General features: G+C 39.5%; 1 protein-coding gene across 6 annotated transcripts in view; it reads right to left on the minus strand.

Moving 5' to 3' along the window:
• The window catches only part of LOC128185726 (nostrin-like), a 67,003-nt gene that overhangs the window by 41,143 nt on the left and 3,483 nt on the right, over positions 1 to 22,377 (minus strand). For 2 of the 6 annotated variants that reach the window (XM_052855409.1, XM_052855399.1), the window contains exons 1-8: positions 19,057 to 19,351; positions 11,854 to 12,046; positions 6,557 to 6,665; positions 6,095 to 6,167; positions 4,948 to 5,100; positions 2,244 to 2,405; positions 1,728 to 1,808; positions 365 to 532 (exon numbers count right to left, since the gene is read on the minus strand). In XM_052855409.1, the coding sequence (XP_052711369.1) occupies positions 365 to 532; positions 1,728 to 1,808; positions 2,244 to 2,405; positions 4,948 to 5,100; positions 6,095 to 6,167; positions 6,557 to 6,665; positions 11,854 to 11,962 (855 nt within the window). In that variant the 5' untranslated portion in view covers positions 11,963 to 12,046; positions 19,057 to 19,351. Of the gene's footprint in view, positions 1 to 364; positions 533 to 1,727; positions 1,809 to 2,243; positions 2,406 to 4,947; positions 5,101 to 6,094; positions 6,168 to 6,556; positions 6,666 to 11,853; positions 12,047 to 12,351; positions 12,413 to 19,056; positions 19,354 to 22,377 lie in introns of those variants that run through there. The other 4 variants (XM_052855365.1, XM_052855389.1, XM_052855382.1 and 1 more) reach the window with 4 other exon arrangements.

Below are 22,377 nucleotides of genomic sequence, written 5' to 3' on the forward strand. Positions count from 1 at the left end.
TGTGTAGATTGAATTTTTGGGAAGAATTCATACACAGAAGTTTATAAAACTGGTCTGTTTGTGGGCCTTTATGTGTACTGTGTAGGTTAACAATGCATTTCTCGAGTTTCTAGTGATAATATTACTGACCATAAGCATGTCTTTGGTAATCTCAGTATCCAGTTAGTCCACAGACGGGGTTGGGATGGGGGTGGGAAAAAACAAACAGAAATAAATAGATTAGGGATCAGATATCATTATCTAGTGAAGAAGATGACATTATTCACTGTGCATGGGGGTATGAAGGGACATAACTCCTACGAAAGGTCACGACCAAAGGGAGATTACTCTCTTCAGTTGACATGCTTTACACACATCAGCGTACCTCTGCGTTGTAGATGCTGACATCACTGGGTCTAAAAGTGTGCGTGGACAGTTCTATCTTTGTTGGCTCCATTTCTATGGCTGACAGGAAATAAGTGATGTCTGACTGTGGCGTCACCTGGCGGCAGACCTTTAACATTTCCTTGTAACGATGGTGTTGCTCATCCGCCTGACAATTAAAAGTAAGATTACAGTCCGCGTAAAATAAAAAGTCTGCTTATAATCAAAGTCTGCTTTTAAATATAAAAAGTCAACTTATAATGGACCAATCCACACTTTCAAAAAGTTATGTCCCTTGGTTGCCATCTGTAGGGAAAAAAGTCATAGATTTCTCACAGTAGCCTTTGTAGTTTAGAAGTTTGTAACTCTGTCATTTGACCTCAAAAGTCCGTTTCTGTTGTGTTTTGAGTGCCCCAGGATGTGGCAACCCACACATTAAAAGAATAAATCAAATTCAAAGAGATTTCATCACAGGCCCGCCGCCTAGAAGGGATTTATTGTGTTCATATTGACCTTTGGGTTGACCCTGCAAATGGATGCTACTTTTGGAAAGTGTGGATTAGATATCGTTTATTGTAAAGTATGCTTAATATAATAAAAGGCCAATTATGATAAAAAAAATCTGCTAATAAAAAAATCCGCTTTTAAGAAAAGTCTGCTTATAATAAAAGGTCACTTATAAAATAAAAATTCCGCTTAAAATAAAAAAGTTCACTGATGATTAAAAGTCCGCTAAAATAAGAGTTGGCTTATAACAGAAGACTGCTTGTGATAAAAATTCCGGTTGTAATAAAAAGTCTTATATAAAAGGCTGCTTATAACAAAAATTCCGCTTTTAAAAAAGTACGCTTATTATATTAGATATTGGCTTATAATAAAAGGCAACTTATGAAAAAAAAAATCCACTAAAATCCGCTTATATGAACAGTCTGCTTATATTAAAAGGCTGCTCTTACAAATGTCCAATCTGTTGTACAATGTAGCTAGATTTTAATGAAATGTATTTCCAACCACGTATACTCCCACAATATTTCTTTTCTCGTAGGAATTTACACTAAATCGTAAGAGGCTGGATAAATAAGATTACTAACAGTATCTGACGATACAGAACCACGTGGTCCCCTCAAGACGAACTCTTTAATCCCCAAGTCACACGGTATTTCGCGGCATGACAAATTAAATTCAACCTGATCAAATATCTAAGGGTGATGTTATTAGTATGGAAATGAGTAGATCAGAAGGAAGACAGTCAGCAGAATCTGCTAAATTGCTCATCACATTGAAAGAGCGCATCGAACTCCCTCGAGTCTGACAGTTATAACAGAGTTATCTCACTTTGATTTAGCTAGAGTTGTCTTTCTTACCTTGGTCAGTAACATCAGCGCGTGACTCTCCATGGCGATGTTCACCGTGTTACTTGTGTCAATATAGATCTCCTCCAGCTCCTGTAATAAATGATGAAAAATACGTCATAGTCGGAGACTAGGCCGGGCAGCGGCTTTATTGTTGGGGGGGGGGGGATAAGAACCTACCGACCTTTCTGATATAAAATATACACCACTGAATTAAAAGACATGTAAGTATTTTTAGCAAACAATACATAACCAGAAAAGTCAATACTGTAGATTGTATATACACTGCTGCATTATTACATCGTCGGAACCCACGGGCTTTCTATCGGTCTCTTAGTTCTTACAATGGTCTCGAAAAACCCGTGGTTCAAATGGTGTCTTGTGCAAAATAAAATCATTTTTTCGACCTGCGTTGAGTTTTTGAAGCAAAGGATTTTTCAAAATGCCTACAGCATCACATTATTTGTTATAAATTGTTTATTTCGTATTTTGTTTAAATATAATTTTCTGTTCACTTGGCGACCTTACCTCTAACACCTGTGGGACGAGGTAGTGGAACTCCTCAATGGTTCTGTTGGAAGCACACAGGTGACACAGGTATTCGTTGTGAGCGGTGTGGAATTGTTGGCGGGCCACGAAGTTAGAGCCGGTGGGTGAGGCCTTCACTGACCTCTGGTAGTTCTCCTCGGCCTGTGGGGAGACAGGGGACGGCGGTCAGAGAGAGAGAGAGAGAGAGAGAGAGAGAGAGAGAGAGAGAGAGAGAGAGAGAGAGAGACTAATATTCCTAAATACATGTATTTCTTGAATAAAATATTATTTGGTCATCACATAATCTGTATCAACTTGAAAAGTTATAGATGAACCATTTGTAGCATATAATTTTTTACAATTTTATTTGACCACCTCAGTCAAAATGCAAATAACTCTTTATCTGAACCCTTTTTTCAGAAATTCAAATGTATAAACATTTTTAAAAACTCAATATTTACACCCTTAGCAAATCGTATTTAATTTCTTTTTTGTCCAAGATGATTTAAAACTGTTCTTGCATTTGTGCAACGATCAGGGGAAACAATTAAAAAATCTCTCTCTCTCTCTCTCTCTCTCTCTCTCTCTCTCTCTCTCTCTCTCTCTCTCTCTCTCTCTCTCTCTCTCTGGGTGTTAAAAATCGAATAAAAACACAATCAATGGATTTTGAGTAAAGGGCAAATTCGGATTTTACATCTGTGGTGCGGAAATTGTCGGACTTCTAAAGGTCAGTGATGTAGACTTGTTACTTATTCATCAGTCTTCACCACCGAGCCACACTGGAGTAATTAGATTGATTTCATAATCCAATATCTTACATAGACCAGGACAAGAGAGAGAGACAGGTGTTGAAGACGTATCAATAGCTGGATAAGAAAATACAAGCTCTCGGCAATACAAAAAAAGTTAGGGAAAATAGTTGAAATAGGACACATACATATATATATATATATATATATATATATATATATATATATATATATATATATATATATATATATATATATATATATATATATATATATATATATGTATGACCTATTTCTAGGGAATTAGGGAATGTAAGACTTAAGTGTTGGCAAAAGAATCTGTATGACTTGTTGATAGAAAATGATGTAGAGAAGTACATGTTTGTAAAACAAATGGATCTTTGCTTGCTGATAGAGAAAACTTCAGATGCATGTATATAATTCTTTGATAGAGGATGTGTACGACCTGGTGATAAAAAGAAGTGCGACTCCTTCACAGATTTTCAATTCAATACATACAATTTCAAAACGAAGAATACATGCATGTAAAAATAATCTTGAATTTATTAAAGGATAGTGCGCTGGTTGTACAGATGTTTTTAAATATAATGGCCTAAAACTACCCCTCCCCCTAAAAAAATTAATATAATACCTTCCAAATCTCATTATTGGTCAGAAAGTTTGATGATGTTAATGCAAAAAAAATAATGTAAATTTATAGAATTCATAAATGTAATTTGAAGTGCGTTCTAAATTCAGTGTGTAATCGATAATATTTGTGTTTTAGTATTAATGATGACATTTAGAAAGTTTGACTTCACACATATATGAATTATTACTCGACGAAATATTCTTTCTATACTACATGTATGTTACATAGTTATGTGCCTACACGCTTGATGAATCATTAATAGATTTGAAATCATTGACATTGATTTAAAAAGCGCCTTGTTTTGATATCGCTATTCAGGATCTGTTTTATTTGTTAATTTTTCAATTCTGTTGAAAGATTGAAAATTTTGCAAAAAAATTACTAGTATCGCACGTTATTAAACTGGATCTGTCTTGCGGGGGCTGTTTTTAACGAATAAGATAAATTAACATTTTCAATTATTTTACATCTTGTTTCTCTATAAATCACTAAGAAGAGGAAATGTACAGTTTAAAAGTTGGAAAACAATTGTCTATTCCGTGGAAAACGTTCAGAAAAAGACAAATTGTATTAATAATTGTCAACAGATACGCATAGAAACATTTGGCGACTTTATGATAGAAAACATATGTGAATTGTTCATAGATAAAATGTAGGGTAACTTATTTATGGAGAATGTTAAGGACATAGTGACAGAAACAGGTACAACTGTTTCCTAATGAATTACTTGGTGTAAATAGACGAGTGACGAGAACTTTTATATGCGTTGTGCATGTGCATGTGTCATATTGTAAATTTTTGAAACTGAGTGGGTGTAAATACAGAATTAACAATATGAGACTATTTAACGAGCGGTGAGCTTAGATGACATTATTTGATCAAATACATGTACACTCTATTTCTTGGTACAACGCATAGCTGACAGAAACACAGAAGACATAATTGACCTTAAGATAAAGTTGATTGGCGTTCAAAGAACTCGTCATGATCTTAGTTGATAATAGCACTATCAATTTTGTTATGAAAAACAAGACATGCGACTTAATACAGCTTCCATTGATGCATTAAGACAACTGTTGTAGATCGCAGTGCTAAGTTTACGTATACAACCTGATACGACAGTGCAGTCACCTGATAGAAATACATCCGATATGATACGATCGTTGAAGATACATAAGACTTGGAACGGAATACACAAGTAGAAACATACCAGACAGCTTCAAGTAACGTATCGGACGGTTTGTAGGACAATAAGAGACTGACTTGACCCGGTTTAACAAAAGATGACGTCACAATTACTCACGACTTGTAGGTCGTGCTCCACCTTGTCCATGGTCTCCTCCAGCTGGTCTCGGTAGCCGTTCAGTTTGTGGGTCTGGGTCTGTTTGTGGACGGCCACCTCCTCCAGGGGACGGTACACGTTCTTCCTCAGGAGCACCGCTACGTCCATGTGTGCCTGGGGAACGGAGATAATCGGTGTCATTTTACATCATACAGAACAAAAAGCTACACCTGATAAGAGGACATATCCCCTGGGTATATGTACTTGTCAACTATGTTGAAGGACAAACTTCTCTACAGAAAGTCATTTTAAGTTGCAGGATTTGTCTTTTTTTCATCTATAAATTATCTGCTGGCATTTGCTCGAATTAATGTAGATTATCAGTGTTTGTGATATTGGCTTTGCACATTTTCAGTTTAACCCGTGTTCAGTTTAAGCGAATTGTTCAGTTTTACCTGTGTGAATAGTGGTACCCGTGTTTTTCCTGTGTCGTTAGATTTACTTGTGTTTTACCTGTCTGATAAGTTTTACTTATGTGTTCAGTTTAACATGTGTGTTCAATTTTACCTATGGGTATAGTTTTACTTGTATGTTTGGTTTTACCTGTGATTAGTTGTACCTGTGTGATTAGTTTTACCTGTGTGATTAGTTTTAGCTGTGTTTTCGGGTTTACCTGCTTGTTCAGTTTAACTTATGTGTTCAGTTTTACCTTTATGTTTAGTTTTACCTGTGTAATTGGTTTTACCTATGTGATTTGTTTTACCTGTGTGATAAATTTTATTTATGTGTTCAGTTTTACCTGCGTGATTAGTGTTACCTGTGTTTTTGGGTTTACCTGCTTGTTCAGTTTTACCTATATGTTCAGTTTTACCTGTTATTTAGTTTTACTTGTGTAATTAGTTATACGTGTTTGATAAGTTTTACTTATGTGTTTAGTTTTACCTGTGTGACTAGTTTTACCTATGTGATTGGTTTTACCTGTGTGATTAGTTTTACTTGTGTGATTAGTTTTACTTGTGTTTTCGGGTTTACCTGCTTGTTCAGTTTTACCTATGTGTTTTTGTGTTCATTTTTATCTGTATGTTCAGTTTTTCCCGTGTGATTAGTTTTATCTATGTGATTATTGTTTTACCTGTGTGATAAGTTTCACCTGTATGATTAGTTTTACCTGTGCGTCGTTTTCCGTCCCGTACAGGAGACATTCCCAGGCGGACAGGATCGTGGAAGGTGTGTCCGTGGGTCTGTGTGTTTAAGACACCAAATCAACATTTTAGACATAATCAACCGTCAGTAATGATCAATTATTGTAACTTGTCAATATCTTTAATCAGAGTGGTGTCCCTTGATCATAAAGACCGATGTTTTGATTCCCACCCAACTAACCACAATGTTCCGAAATTTGGATCCAGAAATAAAAAAAAAATAGATAAAAAGTTGTAATTGCATAACTTAAAAATTGTCTTGCATGCTATAACCTTTATGTTATAATATTCCCTTGTCTGTCATTTGATTTCATTTTGACTATGCCAACATGGTGACGTCAATAAACCATTAAATTGAGTTAAAAACTCAACTCTCTCTCTCTCTCTCTCTCTCTCTCTCTCTCTCTCTCTCTCTCTCTCTCTCTCACCTATCATGATTGAGATCACTGTACTTGGCTTTGAATGCTGAAATGATTGTCTGTATGTCTTTGGCAAACTGTTCATACACTGCCGCCATCTGCCGGGCGAAATCAGATACTGAAACAAAACAAGCAACAAACCGACTATAATCGGAGAGACAGATATTTTCTAAAGTTCTGTAATTTTTTTTACAAGATCACCAGATCGCGGGACATTTTTGTCACCGTCTTTCATCAGAACCTTACGTTTTTGCAGATTTTTATTACATTTAGATGCATAATATATTACATGTATGAGCGAGAGTAAACATGTGTTACGTCTCAATTATTGCAATAAGAATAGACGCTAAGTATCTATATTGATGTAACGCATTTAATTCTAAGTGAATGCATTATTCCACAACAGTTGGTGATTTTTCTCTTTTATAGAATTGGGGTGGGGGGGGGGGGGGTGCGCTTTACTTGTGTATCTCAGGGCCTGGTGCGCGTTCGAATTCTTTTTCCGAATTTACTCTCCATGGATATGGAATATTTTCACATAGAGAGAAAAATTTTCAGAAATAAATACCAAATTTATTGATATTGATATAACACACCAAGTGAACCTGTGCTAAGATTAATGGCGAGTTCCTCAATCACATTCTTACGATATTTCCAGTCACAGCATTACTGAAGCCTTATGATGATACAACGTAATGATCCACTGAATTAGGGGGATCAAAACACAGGAATTTGTTGATTCTACTCGGAGGAAGAGAGACCCCGGGCTTTGCTAAATGTTTCTACAAGTGCATAACATATACTGCCCCCAATAATTGTATTGAACTCATTGCCGTGGTAGAACATAATAATTAGCAAAATGATATACTAAAGTTATGCTTCAGAGGGTTTTAAGTGCATAAGGAAACTACCTTAAACCCTTAAAAATCATTGTGAGAAAATGAAGAATTGCTTTTCTGGTATAGTACGGGCTAATGGCTCTTGGATTATTTAAAAGTATGTGGAATGCTTGCGCTAAAAACCTAAAAAAAAAAAACCGAGTAATTCCGCAAAAATTGCTTATAATGGTCTACTGACTTTAAAACGGTTTCTGTGAATGTCAATGTCATAACTTTTAAGAGCTTTTATGAAAATCAATACGGCTGATTGGAAACGTCCGGAGTGAGTAGGGGGACACGTATACCTGTCCATTGTTCACCTGTGCGTGACCTATATCACTCACTCCCACCGGAGGACCAATTTAACAGTCCATGACTTCATCACAATGAAATACAATAAAACTTGTTTTGCTGACAAGGAAAAACAATAGGAGTTTGTATCCACTGCGTCGGTGTGTATTTTAATTTCGTTACAGAGATAGCTGGGCTTACAAAGGGTGCTCAAAACACCACTTAAAAACTTGGGGGTGGGGGCGGGGGACCAATATTTACAGTACCGTAATTAACGCTTCTTCCTCATCCCGCCCCCGAATCAAAGTGAATGGAACGATGGATTTTGATAACCATAGTGAAGAAATTGGTTTTATGTTTCGCTCTGATCAATTTATAAATCATTGCTCACTCTCGAAATGAATATGTGTGCTTTGTTGTGAGTTGGCGCCAGAAGTGGCCCGCCATTTTATACCCTATTAAAACTCACTGTGTAAATTGTAGGAGGATGGAATGCAAATATTGACTTACACCGGAGAATCTGGAGAGACACCTGATAAGCCAGGGACTATACCCAGGGCTGGAAATAACCCAGACATTGTAATAGGAACCTAAACCAGGGCACTGAATGAAATCCAGAATTTGACTGACGTCATCAATTACGTTATAATCAGACTCCTGATATAGTATACAAAATACAATCAAACATTACGTTGTTAATTTTGATATAAACATTGAAAGCAATCAAACATTCGTTTTTTCAATGCATTACTGTCAATATTTATAAATACATCTACGCTTGTTCAATAATTTAACCATTTTAATATTACTATGCATACAATGTACTTCAAATTCTACCTATCACACGGACTTGCAGTTGTCAATTGTTATACATGGAAAGAACCTCGTAAGTTGTTAAAGATTGTGTTAGAACTATTTGTATATGTTTATGCACTAAAATTCCAACCAAACATTCGTTATACATGTATATGTATTAACACAAAGTTAATTCAAAATATGCAAGTATAATAAATTGTTGTCTAGCTCAATATACATGTACGAGAATCATTTTTGATCAATCATTTTTTGTCCTCTACTTGTGTTCTGAAGATTTAAATAATTTTCTGTAGTTTCATTTTTCATGAATACCAAAGACTCAGCGATCTGTTACTTATATACTCCTTTCAATCATACAGCTCTTTCCATCTTATTTTTCTGTATATTGTGCATATTGTTTTATTTACATACAATCATACAGTTGTACGATCATTTTGTTGTCTGTTAAGGACCCCTATTTGATCAATAATTTTGATTTGAATCTGAAATGTAACTGCAAAAAGCATAAATAATAAAATAAACATGCATTCAAATCATTTATCAATCTCTTCATTTTTATTTTTTTTTTTATTATCTGCATTCCCACTGGAGCATACTGAATTACGATGATCAATAATTTGTAAATTATTGATTACTCGAATCTATACCAAGGCTGCACTAACTTAGGAATTTGTAGACAGAGTATTTTTTCCTCTAATTTGATAATTAATTATTTTCATTGTTTTAAAATTCCGCTTTGTTGGTTCTGATACTTAAAACTAGGCCAATGATTTTTATTGGTTATTCAAAAAAACCCAAAAAAAACAAAACCCACAAAAAACCCCACAAAAACAAAACAAAACAAAACAAAAAACTGAAAACGTCGAAAATATTGCTTTTATGTCGGTCTTACGGATCATCGCAGTCCCCTCTGGAGAGTTATAGGAACATGGCCGGCCTACCATTCTAATTTCAACTTTTTTCCCACCAGTGCCGACGCATTGATCTGTAATCTTTAAGTGCTACCAAAGAACAATGAAGAGCACAAACAGTAAACTTTTCAGGACAAATCTATGTTTTAAAATCAATTTTAAAAATTTGGCATTGTCTGCCAAACAAAGCGGTTTGTTGGTCCGGACCCGGTCCGGTTTTTCTTAATAAAGGACCTCTCTGTATCATTTCTTTGCGATGCCATAAGTTAAAGCGAAACGAACATACTGCCCTTGAGGTCAAAGAGTGAGTATATGAGAGAGAGAGAGAGAGAGAGAGAGAGAGAGAGAGAGATCCTTATAACAGCATTGATTTTGTTCCTATGATATGTATTTGACAGATGCCGCCCCTCCAATCTTCATAACAAAAATCACTGCTTACGAGGATTTTCGTAGTTTTTCATTTTCCGGTTTTTGCGCAATGCTTAATTTGATACGAATAATTTTCATAGATTCTTACACTGTAAATGATAAATTTGATATCCATAGGATATTAATTTACGCACGTTTTATCATAATATGATATCACACAATTGTGCCGACAGGGTATGAATGTTTCAATCGATAGAGGGATATAAATGGTAGAACCACGTCCAGTCCTATGTACCGAAGTTTTGGGACTCCAAAGTATTTAAATCTTACATTCACCAGAACTTCATCAACTAATACAAAATCATGATTTCCTCCCATAAGTCCAAATTACAGTAGATCTACTTCCCCCTCCCCTCGTTTTGCTTCCGGCGGCGGACCAATGACGTCACGGCTGGTAATAGGGCTCCTTTGATCAATGGCCACCGGACAGCAACAGGAAGGACGAGTTAATTAGTTGTTCTAATTTGCCAGATTTTATTGGTCGGACAATAAAACGAGGATCTACTCCTCTCGGACCAGACTTCTTCCATAAACCCTCATTACCGGTGGCCTTAGAGCGAGCCTACAGGAAGACCAAAGGGTCACCAACAGATGCAAGCAATTAGAGTGGAGGGAAGGGAACTCTGAATTGTGTGTTTTTTGTATTGTGTATCTGTACTTTCTTTACGTTATTAATATATAAGCAGACAGACAGATGTCTTAAAAAATTGTAGTCCATGCTATTTGTCTAACTTATTGTAGATGACTGGTCTGCATCCATTGTAATGATCAGCTTTATTTACCAGAATAAATTAAATAATACAAAAAATAATAAAATAAATAAATGAATACATAAATAAAAAAATAAATAACCAGTCGGCTTAGCTCATAATAAATTTGTCAATAAATTTATGTTAAAGAATACTGTGATATATCAGATTAGACTTTGCCTAATAACACTGGTACGTGCATGCGTATATAACAGGAGAAAACTCAGTTAAAAACTGTGGTCATCCAATAATCTCTTAATAACAAAAAAGACCCGCACATGCACGTGTTGTCACATTTATAATGGAAAGACGAAACACATCGACTTCCGATCACTAAATATATACACCTTCCGCAGAGAGAACCATTTGGGTCTGTGTGTAGACTTTATCGAAAGAAGAGAACACGAATTCACCATTTGTTTTTGTAACCCCAAAAAAGATGCCATCGGCTTTCGCAAAGCGAATTACATTCTAATCAAATTTCTGTGAAGTTTCTGCTAAAAACGAGTTATCACAATTAGTATGTCGTCTGCTAGTGACGTCATATTGATTGTGTGTCTACAAATAAGGAAACCTGATGCTAGTTTTGGATACCCTTTATTTCTATGGATCGGTTCTGACGTGGTTTCGGGGAAAATTTTGATTAAAAGTAGATCGTCAGTGTACGAGATAAAATCATCCTTTGTCAGTCTGTGTTTGAACAAAGCTATATAGATAGATAGACATGAATTGTACGGGCATCTTGATGCGTGCTATGAGGTGGATCTGTTGGTACATCGTAACTAATTGCAAATTGCATGAACGGGCAAGATAGAAAACTAATTCACAGCGCAAATTTCTCTACCCCCCAAATGAAGTTCTTTAGATTGATTTAAGCAAGGCGCAATTGCCTTTAAGTTTACTCCACACTTTGGGAAGAGTTTTTTAAACCTGCAATTAAACTGATGTATCCTTCAAGAATATTTCTGCATATACACGACTTAAACATTATAGAAACTGTAGTTTCTGGGGGATGATATAAATTTTAGATTTTTATTGCTATTCAACAAAAACGTTCCTGCTGCATTCGAACCCGCGGTATCTGTTGGTTAGCGGCACTAACTAAAAACAACTGATCTACAAGTTCAACATTTAACAAAAATAGTTCTCGATTTCCATGCATAAGACACGGGGTGTAGAGGGGCCATAAGGCATAAAAAGTGGGGTGGGGCTGGATGGGGGCGATGACTTACCCAAAAGCGCCAGGCGCAGAGCCGAGGCATTGTGAAGTTTGATGAACTCGGCAAAGGAGCGATGGGTGAAGTCGGCGTAACACCGATGTTTGGGGTATCCGGACTGCATGACTCACTCAGCGTCCACGAACACACTATAGCAAGAAAGCAGAGCCTGCCTCGGCGTCATCTGTGGGGTGTCTAGGTGGCGCACCTGTAAGTAACGAGTATTAATCCGCCATTAGGGAGTATCCAGTACCGGTATGTAGAGTCACTAAGAACCCCAGAACTATAATCTAATCAGTGATACTAACGGAAGCTGATAACGCTCACATCATCTGACATTCATAATTAATGTCTCGGAATTCAATAGTTCTGTAGGTGAGTGAGTGAGAGAGAGAGAGAGAGAGAGAGAGAGAGAGAGAGAGAGAGAGAGAGAGAGAGAGAGAGTATGCAATAAGATGGATGTATTTAATGCTGTTTTGTTCCCGTGGACTGTTTATCACGTTATAAATTCACCTGCAGTAAGATATAATACACAAGAACCATCTATCTATAGCGTAACCCGTCATCAGCGGGGACCTGCAGACTTTTGATCTGAGAGTCTGCTAGTATTACGGCGGTCGGTGATGCGGTGATTAGGTCGGGGTCCATGGAATGTTGACAGGATACACGCTACAATGAGCTCTCTCTCTGTACACAATGTGCTACTCACATTAAACCGTGATAGATCTAGGTTAATATTTCACAACATTCATAATACCATATTCATTCTCTCTCTCTCTCTCTCTCTCTCTCTCTCTCTCTCTCTCTCTCTCTCTCTCTCTCTCTCTCTCTCTCTGAATTATTTGATTGTAAGCAATAGCTGGAATCTTAGATTGATACAAGTAATTTCTCAATTTTCAGCAATGATAGCTGATTGCATTAATGGAACTATATAGTGGCATGCAGCTGTCTCCTCCATGTGAGATGCTCATGAATGCTCGAATAAGCAATCTACAAAACCCAAAGTATATGTACAGTGGGCTAAATGGCGTCATTCACTTTGATCTTGTGTTCATTTACACCGAATTCGATATAGACCGAATATGTTATAGCCAACTAAACAAATGCAAAAATAATGTGCACAACCGAATGTATGAGTTAAGCCTCACTGGTGTGTGGGAAGAACTCGGCCGAATTTCATTAACATCGAGTTATTTCTTCATTAATGTAATTAGCATTAGTTTTTGCAAAGAATACATACAATGTACCACAAAAATAAACATGAAAAGAACATTGTTTGTAATAGTCGTTTGTCTCGCATGCAACACTGCCAAAGCAACACGCTCAGGAGTTCATCATTGGTGAATCGTCCGAACAGAAGTATCGGACAGGAAGTCTACTGTATCGGACAGGAAGTCTACAGTACCGGACAGGAAGTCTACAGTACTGGACAGAAAATCTACAATATCGGACAGGAAGTCTACATTACCGGACAGGAAATCTACAATATCGGACAGGAAGTCTACAGTATCGGACAGGAAGTCTACAGTATCGGACAGGAAGTCTACAGTATCGGACAGGAAGTCTACAGTATCGGACAGGAAGTCTACAGTTTCGGACAGGAAGTCTACATTACCGGACAGGAAATCTACAATATTGGACAGGAAGTATACAGTATCGGACAGGAAATCTACAGTACAGGACAGGAAGTCTAGAGTGCCGGACAGCAAGTCTACAGTACCGGACAGGAAATCTACAGTACTTACAGGAAGTCTACAGTATCGGACGGGAAGTCTACAATATCAGACAGGAAATCTACAATATCGGACAGTAAGTCTACATTACCGGAAAGGAAATCTACAGTACTGGACAGGAAGTGTACATTACCGGACAGGAAATCTTCAGTATTGGACAGGAAATCTACAGTACTGGACAGGAAGTTTAGAGTGCCGGACAGGAAGTCTACAGTACTAGACAGGAAGTCTACAACACTAACCCACCAACCATTACATGTATATGACCCTACCACCCCGGACCCATTCAGCCCCAGAGCCAACCTCTATACAAGTGAAAAGCTGTCAATGTGACAGCAAACCGGGTTTTCATTTATGTGAACTGTATCAATAATCCATGTCAACCCGTATCCAGTGAAATGGAGTACCCATTATGCAATATTTTGCCAAAAAATGACTAAGTTCAAAAGCTGGTATTTTTATCATAAATTATCGGAAATCAAAATCCTAGCACATGCACACCTCTGATATATTTATAATTGATCTGCAAAAGAACAACTTCCTATCTTGAGAACTGTAGGGGGAGTTATCCGTACAATGAGGGTACCCTATATGCACTATTTTGCCAAAAATGATTAAGTTCAAGAGCTGGTATTTTTGTCATAAATTATCGGAAATCAAAATCCTAGCACATGCACACCTCTGATATATGTACAATTGATTTGCAAAAGAGCAACTTCCTATTTTGAGAACTGTAGGAGGAGTTATCCGTACAATGATGGTACCCTATATGCAATATTTTGCCATAAAATGACTGAGTTCAAAAGCTGGTATTTTTTTTAATAAATTATCAGAAATCAAAATCCTAGCAATACGCACACCTCTAATATATGTACAATTGATCTGCAAAAGAACAACTTCCTATCTTGAGAACTGTATTTGGCAGCCGCCCGCCCGCCATTTTCACCATTTTAATAACCGGATTTTTCCGTTGGAAAACCCGGTTAAAAATACTTGTCCCAATGCACTGGTAACAATTCTTTCAGTTTTCTAAAGATAACAATAATCATAAATTAGGTATCTTAAGGCCCTTTAAAAAACTAAATCATCATCGATTAGAAACAACTTTTATAATCGAAATTCGTCAAACGGACATATTTAATTTAGCCGTCCAGTATCGGCATCTGCCCAGTCGATGCAATTTATTTAAGAAATAATGAATCATTCTTTGAGTATTATGAGGAGATAATTTCGATCGGGGCGTGGTCAAATCCAATAAATCCCGAAGGGCGTTATGATAGATTTGACCACGCTCTGACAGAAATTATCACTTTATAATATTCAAAGAATGATTCCTTATTACTTATATTTCCATTACAACATTATTTTAAAACCACTATTTTTTTAATGTAGCACATGCTATATTTTACTACGCGGCTTAGCACACCCATTTTGTGTCACTCATGTTTTATGAAGTTAGAACCTTGGACTTTCGGTAAGATGTAACTATCTTTTTCTTGCGTCAAAAAACACGTTAAACATGGCGATGGTTTCAAGTAAAATATACACAGATTGCGTAGTCTTTGCTCAAGGGCCAGACAAATCTTGTTGATGTCAAAGAGCCATTGCCGAGTTGCCAGCAATGCAATTGACAGACCTACGTCACATTGCTGTTTGAGACAACTACCTAAAGTCCAAGCCCTTGTTAAAATGGTTCTGTTGGGTTTTTGGGTTCAAAGTTGATTCGTAATGTTATCACAGATAAAGACAGTTGAAAATGTAAACATATTACAAAGAAAGACGTCTTTGATGTCCGAAAAATATTTAATTTTAAGAATTATCTGTATATAGTCATTTGGGGTATTTCAAATCACGTTTTCAGAGCTTGGTTGCAAAATATGTAAAATTCATAATTATACATGGTTGTTTGGTATCAACAGAAAAGAAAAATTATTGTTAGGAAACAAATATATTTCACCAATAAATTCTATCTTTGACAAAGCGACACCATCACTTTAAATAGCGTATTGCGGGTCACTTCCGGTATTTCGTATCAGTAGCTAAACTGCCCCCCCCCCCCCCAAAAAAAAAACACGACAAAATACTGTAATTAACGAATTAGTTAATATTAGCACAGTTAAAGTAAAAAAAGCATTATCTTATTCCATTCATTTGACTATTCTAATTTCAATAACAACCCCTTATGTATTACATGTACAGGCTCTCTGAAGAAACACAGAGGAAAGTACAGACACAGAATTAACCCTTTGCCGTATACAAAGTTAGATTTTAATAGTAAACAAAACCTATCCAAGACACATGTGGGGTAAGTCCTCATTTAGACGAGTTGCGTACATACGTGTTTCGAAATACGTATATCCAAACTGAGGAAGGTTAAAAATACAGCAAATGAGTCTAAAGATAATTTTTTTCATGCTTTATTTCTATTATTACCATCTATCTAAAGATAAGTTATATAAAAAAACCTTAACAGTTTTTGAAAGGTTATATAATTGCCAATCTATCAAAATACAGTTTGTTAATTTCTTTTCGAAGGCTATAAGGCTATAGCACAAATGAGAAACTTTCAACATGTTTTCACCATGCAAATTTCCTCCATACAGGATAGCGACATTAATTAACCCACAAATCTAATTAATGTATGCTGTGTCCTTATACATTGCGGATGATGATTTTGTAGGTTAGTTACACTTGTTGCTGTTTTGTACATTGCAAAGCTTCATACTTCAGAAAACGCCAAACGCAAGCTGATTGGACTGTAGATGAATGGAACACACGGAAACGTCATAATGCCAGGGTCATTGAATAAAAGGGTACATGCTCCTAATGAATCATTTTATTTATAGATTTATAGGCCTAATTTTAGAAACTTTAATGTATTTCTACTCTCCGTCGATTTTAAATGATATGACCGAGTGAGTTTTTTTTTCATTCTTATCCCTTAGTAATTTTACTCAGGTACATTAGATGTTACAATGTGATTCCTGATCGGTATCAATTAAAAATCAGACGATTTTAAATAGCAGATAAATTTTCAATATCATGCTCATTTGATTAAAATGCCCTGCTTAAATTGGAGCAAGCAATATGAAAGCAATTAACTCCATTACACAAATCTAGACAGAAAAAAACCTGAGGGGGCGAAATGCAACCTCCTCACGCGCATGCATCACTAAACGCGCCAAGATTAGGTGCACTCCAGGGGTGACGGTGGGGTGCTGGAATCCCCCTTACTGTCCGTCCTCTGTAGCTCCATCAGACCCGACAGACAGCGGGGAGGGAATCCTCCATGTTTTCTGGTTCATAATTCTACTTTGATGTCAAGTTAGGGTAGGACTCAGAACCTTCTTCCGTTGATTCATTCAACTCTTTATACAAATGATTATATAAGCCACATGTAAGGGTTGTTTTCTTATTTCGGCTGACAGAAAATAGATTGGGGTCAAGGTTATGAAAGGGTTATTCTCCATGTACAGCAGAACTATCATTTTAAAAAGATCTTGATAAAATAGTCTCGTTGAGACCTAATGGTATGCATGCATTCTAACCCATCCATCCATCCATCCATCCCTCCATCCATCCATCCAATACCTGTTAACCTCCTTTTTTCAAGGACGAAATACATGAAATGAACTTATAAAGTTTGACACACAGTAATCGTTAGTACTTTTATTGATAGAGACCATGAGAGTCAGACTGTTGGCACCGGAAGAGACCTTGCTACACCGGAAGTCTCACCACAAGAACAACTGCCCGGGGTAAGGTGTACAATGTTGCAGTCAGATATCATAAAGGTCACGTGAGGTAACCAACATTCAGCAGTTTGTATCAGTTCAATTCTTACATAGTTGAACGCTGTATGAGTTGAAATAAGAGGAGGGGGTGATGAGAAATAAAACCCATAAATGTTAAAGCAATTATCAAAGACCGTTTTACGGAAATATAACGTGTCAATCAATAAAACTTGGATTCAATATTTCATGCACTCTGGTTACTTCATATAGAAATATTTACCATTTGTTTTGTTTCTTTGAAGAAGGACACTCTTTGTAAATTTTATTTCTGTGGAATCGAGTCATAAAATGAACAGTATTGATTTCAGCGCTATCTAAATCACATCTTAGTGTGATCGGTGATAAATGTCTGGATATAATGTCACTGATTTCACTGGCTTTGTTGACATCAAAGAGAGGAGGACCCATTACGGTATTCTATTGTCAGTCGTCAACTAGCATCGAGATCCGAGCAGCATTGCTCGCTGAGCGACGGAATTCATCCCTAACAGACCATCGCAAGGGGAGGAGGGGGCGTACTGAAATATCTGCTGGAATCCGCTGCTGTATCTCTTGTATGCTGTGTTTTTTTATTCTAAAAAAAAACCCCGATGCTTCCAAGGACAAGACAACAACGGAGACCGCTCTCGATCATGTATTTCAGCAGATCCAGCACCCAACAGGTGGCGCTTTAGAAATAAGTGTCACATTGCTTTCATATTATTCCTTAACAAAAGTAGGCCTGTATGATCTTACATATACCGTGCCCTTACACAAGTTTCAAATAAGATTACAGTTTACCTGTACAAAACATATGGCTATCTCCACTTAGAATCTATAGAAGTGCTTCTATCCACAACTCACTTGCAATTGATTTGTTTTTCAATAACCAAACATTGGTGTTATATTTGATAGAATAAACACAATAGCTTTAAAGTATTGTGTATTACGCTCATTAATAAATATGTATAGAATGTTTAGAATGTTTTATTGATCCTTAAACACCCAGAAATCAGCGTGTTCTGTGTGAATATACACAATGTATACAGCGATCATTATCCAATAGATAAACTGTCGTCCCAATACAGATGGCAGCTAAAACACGTCTAAACGAAACGATGGAGTGGTCGTTTGTCCTCTTAGAGAATGTACATCTCTCTCTCTCTCTCTCTCTCTCTCTCTCTCTCTCTCTCTCTCTCAGACGGCAAGTGGGGGGGGGGGGGTAGTAGCAGGGGCCTTAACTGTCTGTCGATAATAGCAGGCCCCGGTCCATTGGTGAAAACCCAGAAAGATGGTCGGGTCGGTCTGAGGTTTATATACAGAAATTGACCGCGTCATGAACAGATATACCCGTATATATATTGACCATTGCGATACTTTAACATTTTTAATGGTTTTCGTGTTAGTAAATATTTACACTGCATGAAACTGATTTTAGAGTATACATGTACTATATCTATAGAACTTTAAGGTACATTAAATTTACGTTAAGCACAAATTGACCGGCCCAGTGGTCGATTGGTCAAATATTTAAATGATGCTGACCAGAAAAAGGATACCAGTTTAACTGACTGCTGAATATTCTCTCTCTCCTCTCTCTCTCATTCTCTCTCTCTCTCTCTCTCTCTATAAATTTATTTGGCATTATTTACAATGAAGTAAAAATAAAAACAACTTTGCCAAAGTTGATTATTAAATAAAATAAATTTTACCTTTAATTTAATATCCTTTGCTCATTTTTCTTTTCCTTTGGATAACTCCAACCACAAAATAGAGAGACACAAGAACACAGGTATAAAGTTCAAACGACAACTAATCAAAGGCTACCAGGCGCACTGCGGGGCTAATTGACTTTTCTCCCCACTCATTAAAGCAGTAAAGCCAGAGAAGCCTCGATAGATGGAAGTTAGGTAATGCACATCAGCATCTGGCAGCTGCGACTTGACACGGATCAATGCCTGCGTGTGCTGGGGCCCCGCCCACCTAGCAGAGACAGTGCGCTACACACAGACAGACGAAATACAATGCGGACGGGAGAAACGATACACCTCCAGTTAACAAACCAATCAAGCCTGCATATCGATCCCGTTATTATAGTTAAATCAACACGTCTATGTGGAGAAAGGATAGCGTTTTGTCAGGGCTGAGTTCTCAATAAACACTTATAGTCATTTAACGAACAGATAATTCAATTTACAGAAATGTTCGACCCGTGGCCGCAACTGATTTCTTCCCACTTAAATTAGGAAGAAACCCCCAAAACGCTATCGCCATTAAGAACCTGCCAAACATTAGAAGGAAGACAATCCATTAGACAATGGAATTTGGTCGGCCTTGTTGCAACATGCATTAATCTTTCAAATCCATTCATTGATTGTCCTTCCAAGGGTCTGGTTAACCCACAGAAACGACAGGGAGGGGCCCTGATAGATAGACGGAGAGGATAACCCACAGACACGGCAGGAGGGGTCGTGATAGAGAGACGGCGAGGTTACAGGTTAACCGTGATAGATAGACGGAGAGGATACCCATAAACACGGCAGGGAGGGGCCGTGATAGATGGACGGAGAGGATAACCCACAGACACGGCAGGGAGGGGCCGTGATAGATGGACGGAGAGGATAACCCACAGACACGGCAGGGAGGGGCCGTGATAGACAGACGGAGAGGATAACCCATAGACACGGCAGGGAGGGGCCGTGATAGACAGACGGAGAGGATAACCCACATACACGGCAGGGAGGGGCCGTGATAGATAGACGGCAAGGTTTACCCACAGACACGGCAGGGAGGGGCCGTGATAGATAGACGGAGAGGATAACCCACAGACACGGCAGGAGGGGCCGTGATAGAGAGACGGCAAGGTTAACCCACAGACACGGCAGGGAGGGGCCGTGATAGATGGACGGAGAGGATAACCCACAGACACGGCAGGGAGGGGCCGTGATAGACAGACGGAGAGGATAACCCACAGACACGGCAGGGAGGGGCCGTGATAGATAGACGGAGAGGATAACCCACAGACACGGTAGGGAGGGGCCGAGATAGAGAGACGGCAAGGTTTACCCACAGACACGGCAGGGAGGGGCCGTGATAGATAGACGGCGAGGTTAACCCACAGACACGGTAGGGAGGGGCCGAGATAGAGAGACGACAAGGTTAACCCACAGACACGGCAGGGAGGGGCCGTGATAGATAGACGGAGAGGATAACCCACAGACACGGCAGGAGGGGCCGTGATAGAAAGGCGGCAAGGTTAACCCACAGACACGGCAGGGAGGGGCGTGATAGAGAGACGGCAAGGTTAACCCACAGACACGGCAGGGAGGGGCGTGATAGAGAGACGGCAAGGTTAACCCACATACACGGCAGGAGGGGCCGTGATAGATAGACGGCGAGGTTAACCCACAGACACGGTAGGGAGGGGCCGAGATAGAAAGGCGGCAAGGTTAACCCACAGACACGGCAGGGAGGGGCCGTGATAGATAGACGGCAAGGTTAACCCACAGACACGGCAGGGAGGGGCCGTGATAGAGAGACGGCAAGGTTAACCCACAGACACGGCAGGGAGGGGCGTGATAGAGAGACGGCAAGGTTAACCCGCAGACACGGCAGGGAGGGGCGTGATAGAGAGACGGCAAGGTTAACCCACAGACACGGCAGGGAGGGGCCGTGATTGATAGACGGAGAGGATAACCCACAGACACGGTAGGGAGGGGCCGAGATAGAGAGACGACAAGATTAAACCCACAGACACGGCAGGGAGGGGCCGTGATAGATAGACGGCAAGGTTACCACACAGACACGGCAGGGAGGGGCCGTGATAGATAGACGGCAAGGTTACCACACAGACACGGCAGGGAGGGGCCGTGATTGATAGACGGAGAGGATAACCCACAGACACGGTAGGGAGGGGCCGAGATAGAGAGACGACAAGGTTAACCCACAGACACGGCAGGGAGGGGCCGAGATAGAGAGACGGCAAGGTTACTACACAGACACGGCAGGTAGGGGCCGTGATAGAGAGACGGCAAGGTTAACCCACAGACACGGCAGGGAGGGGCAGTGATAGAGAGACGGCAAGGTTACTACACAGACACGGAAGGGATGGGGCCGTGATAGAGAGACGGCAAGGTTAACCCACAGACACGGCAGGGAGGGGCCGTGATAGAGAGACGGCAAGGTTAACCCAGAGACACGGCAGGGAGGGGCCGTGATGGATAGACGGAGAGGATAACCCACAGACACGGCAGGGAGGGGCCGTGATAGAGAGACGGCAAGGTTAACCAACAGACACGGCAGGGAGGGGCCGTGATTGATAGACGGAGAGGATAACCCACAGACAGGACAGGGAGGGGCCGTGATAGAAAGGCGGCAAGGTTAACCCACAGACACGTTAGGGAGGGGCCGTGATAGATAGACGGAGAGGATACCCATAAACACGGCAGGAGGGGCCGTGATAGAGAGACGGCAAGGTTAACCCACAGACACGGTAGGGAGGGACCGTGATAGAGAGACGGCAAGGTTAACCCACAGACACGGCAGGGAGGGGCAGTGATAGAGAGACGGAGAGGATAACCCACAGACACGGTAGGGAGGGGCCGTGATAGAGAGACGGCAAGGTTAACCCACAGACACGGCAGGGAGGGGCCGTGATAGAGAGACGGAGAGGATAACCCACAGACACGGTAGGGAGGGGCCGTGATAGAGAGACGGCAAGGTTAACCCACAGACACGGCAGGGAGGGGCCGTGATTGATAGACGGAGAGGATAACCCACAGACACGGTAGGGAGGGGCCGTGATAGAGAGACGGCAAGGTTAACCCACAGACACGGCAGGGAGGGGCAGTGATAGAGAGACGGCAAGGTTACTACACAGACACGGTAGGGAGGGGCCGTGATAGAGAGACGGCAAGGTTAACCCACAGACACGGCAGGGAGGGGCCGTGATAGAGAGACGGCAAGGTTAACCCAGAGACACGGCAGGGAGGGGCCGTGATTGATAGACGGAGAGGATAACCCACAGACACGGC

The sequence above is a fragment of the Crassostrea angulata genome, chromosome 1 (assembly GCF_025612915.1).
Source record: "Crassostrea angulata isolate pt1a10 chromosome 1, ASM2561291v2, whole genome shotgun sequence".
Taxonomy (NCBI): domain Eukaryota; kingdom Metazoa; phylum Mollusca; class Bivalvia; order Ostreida; family Ostreidae; genus Magallana; species Magallana angulata.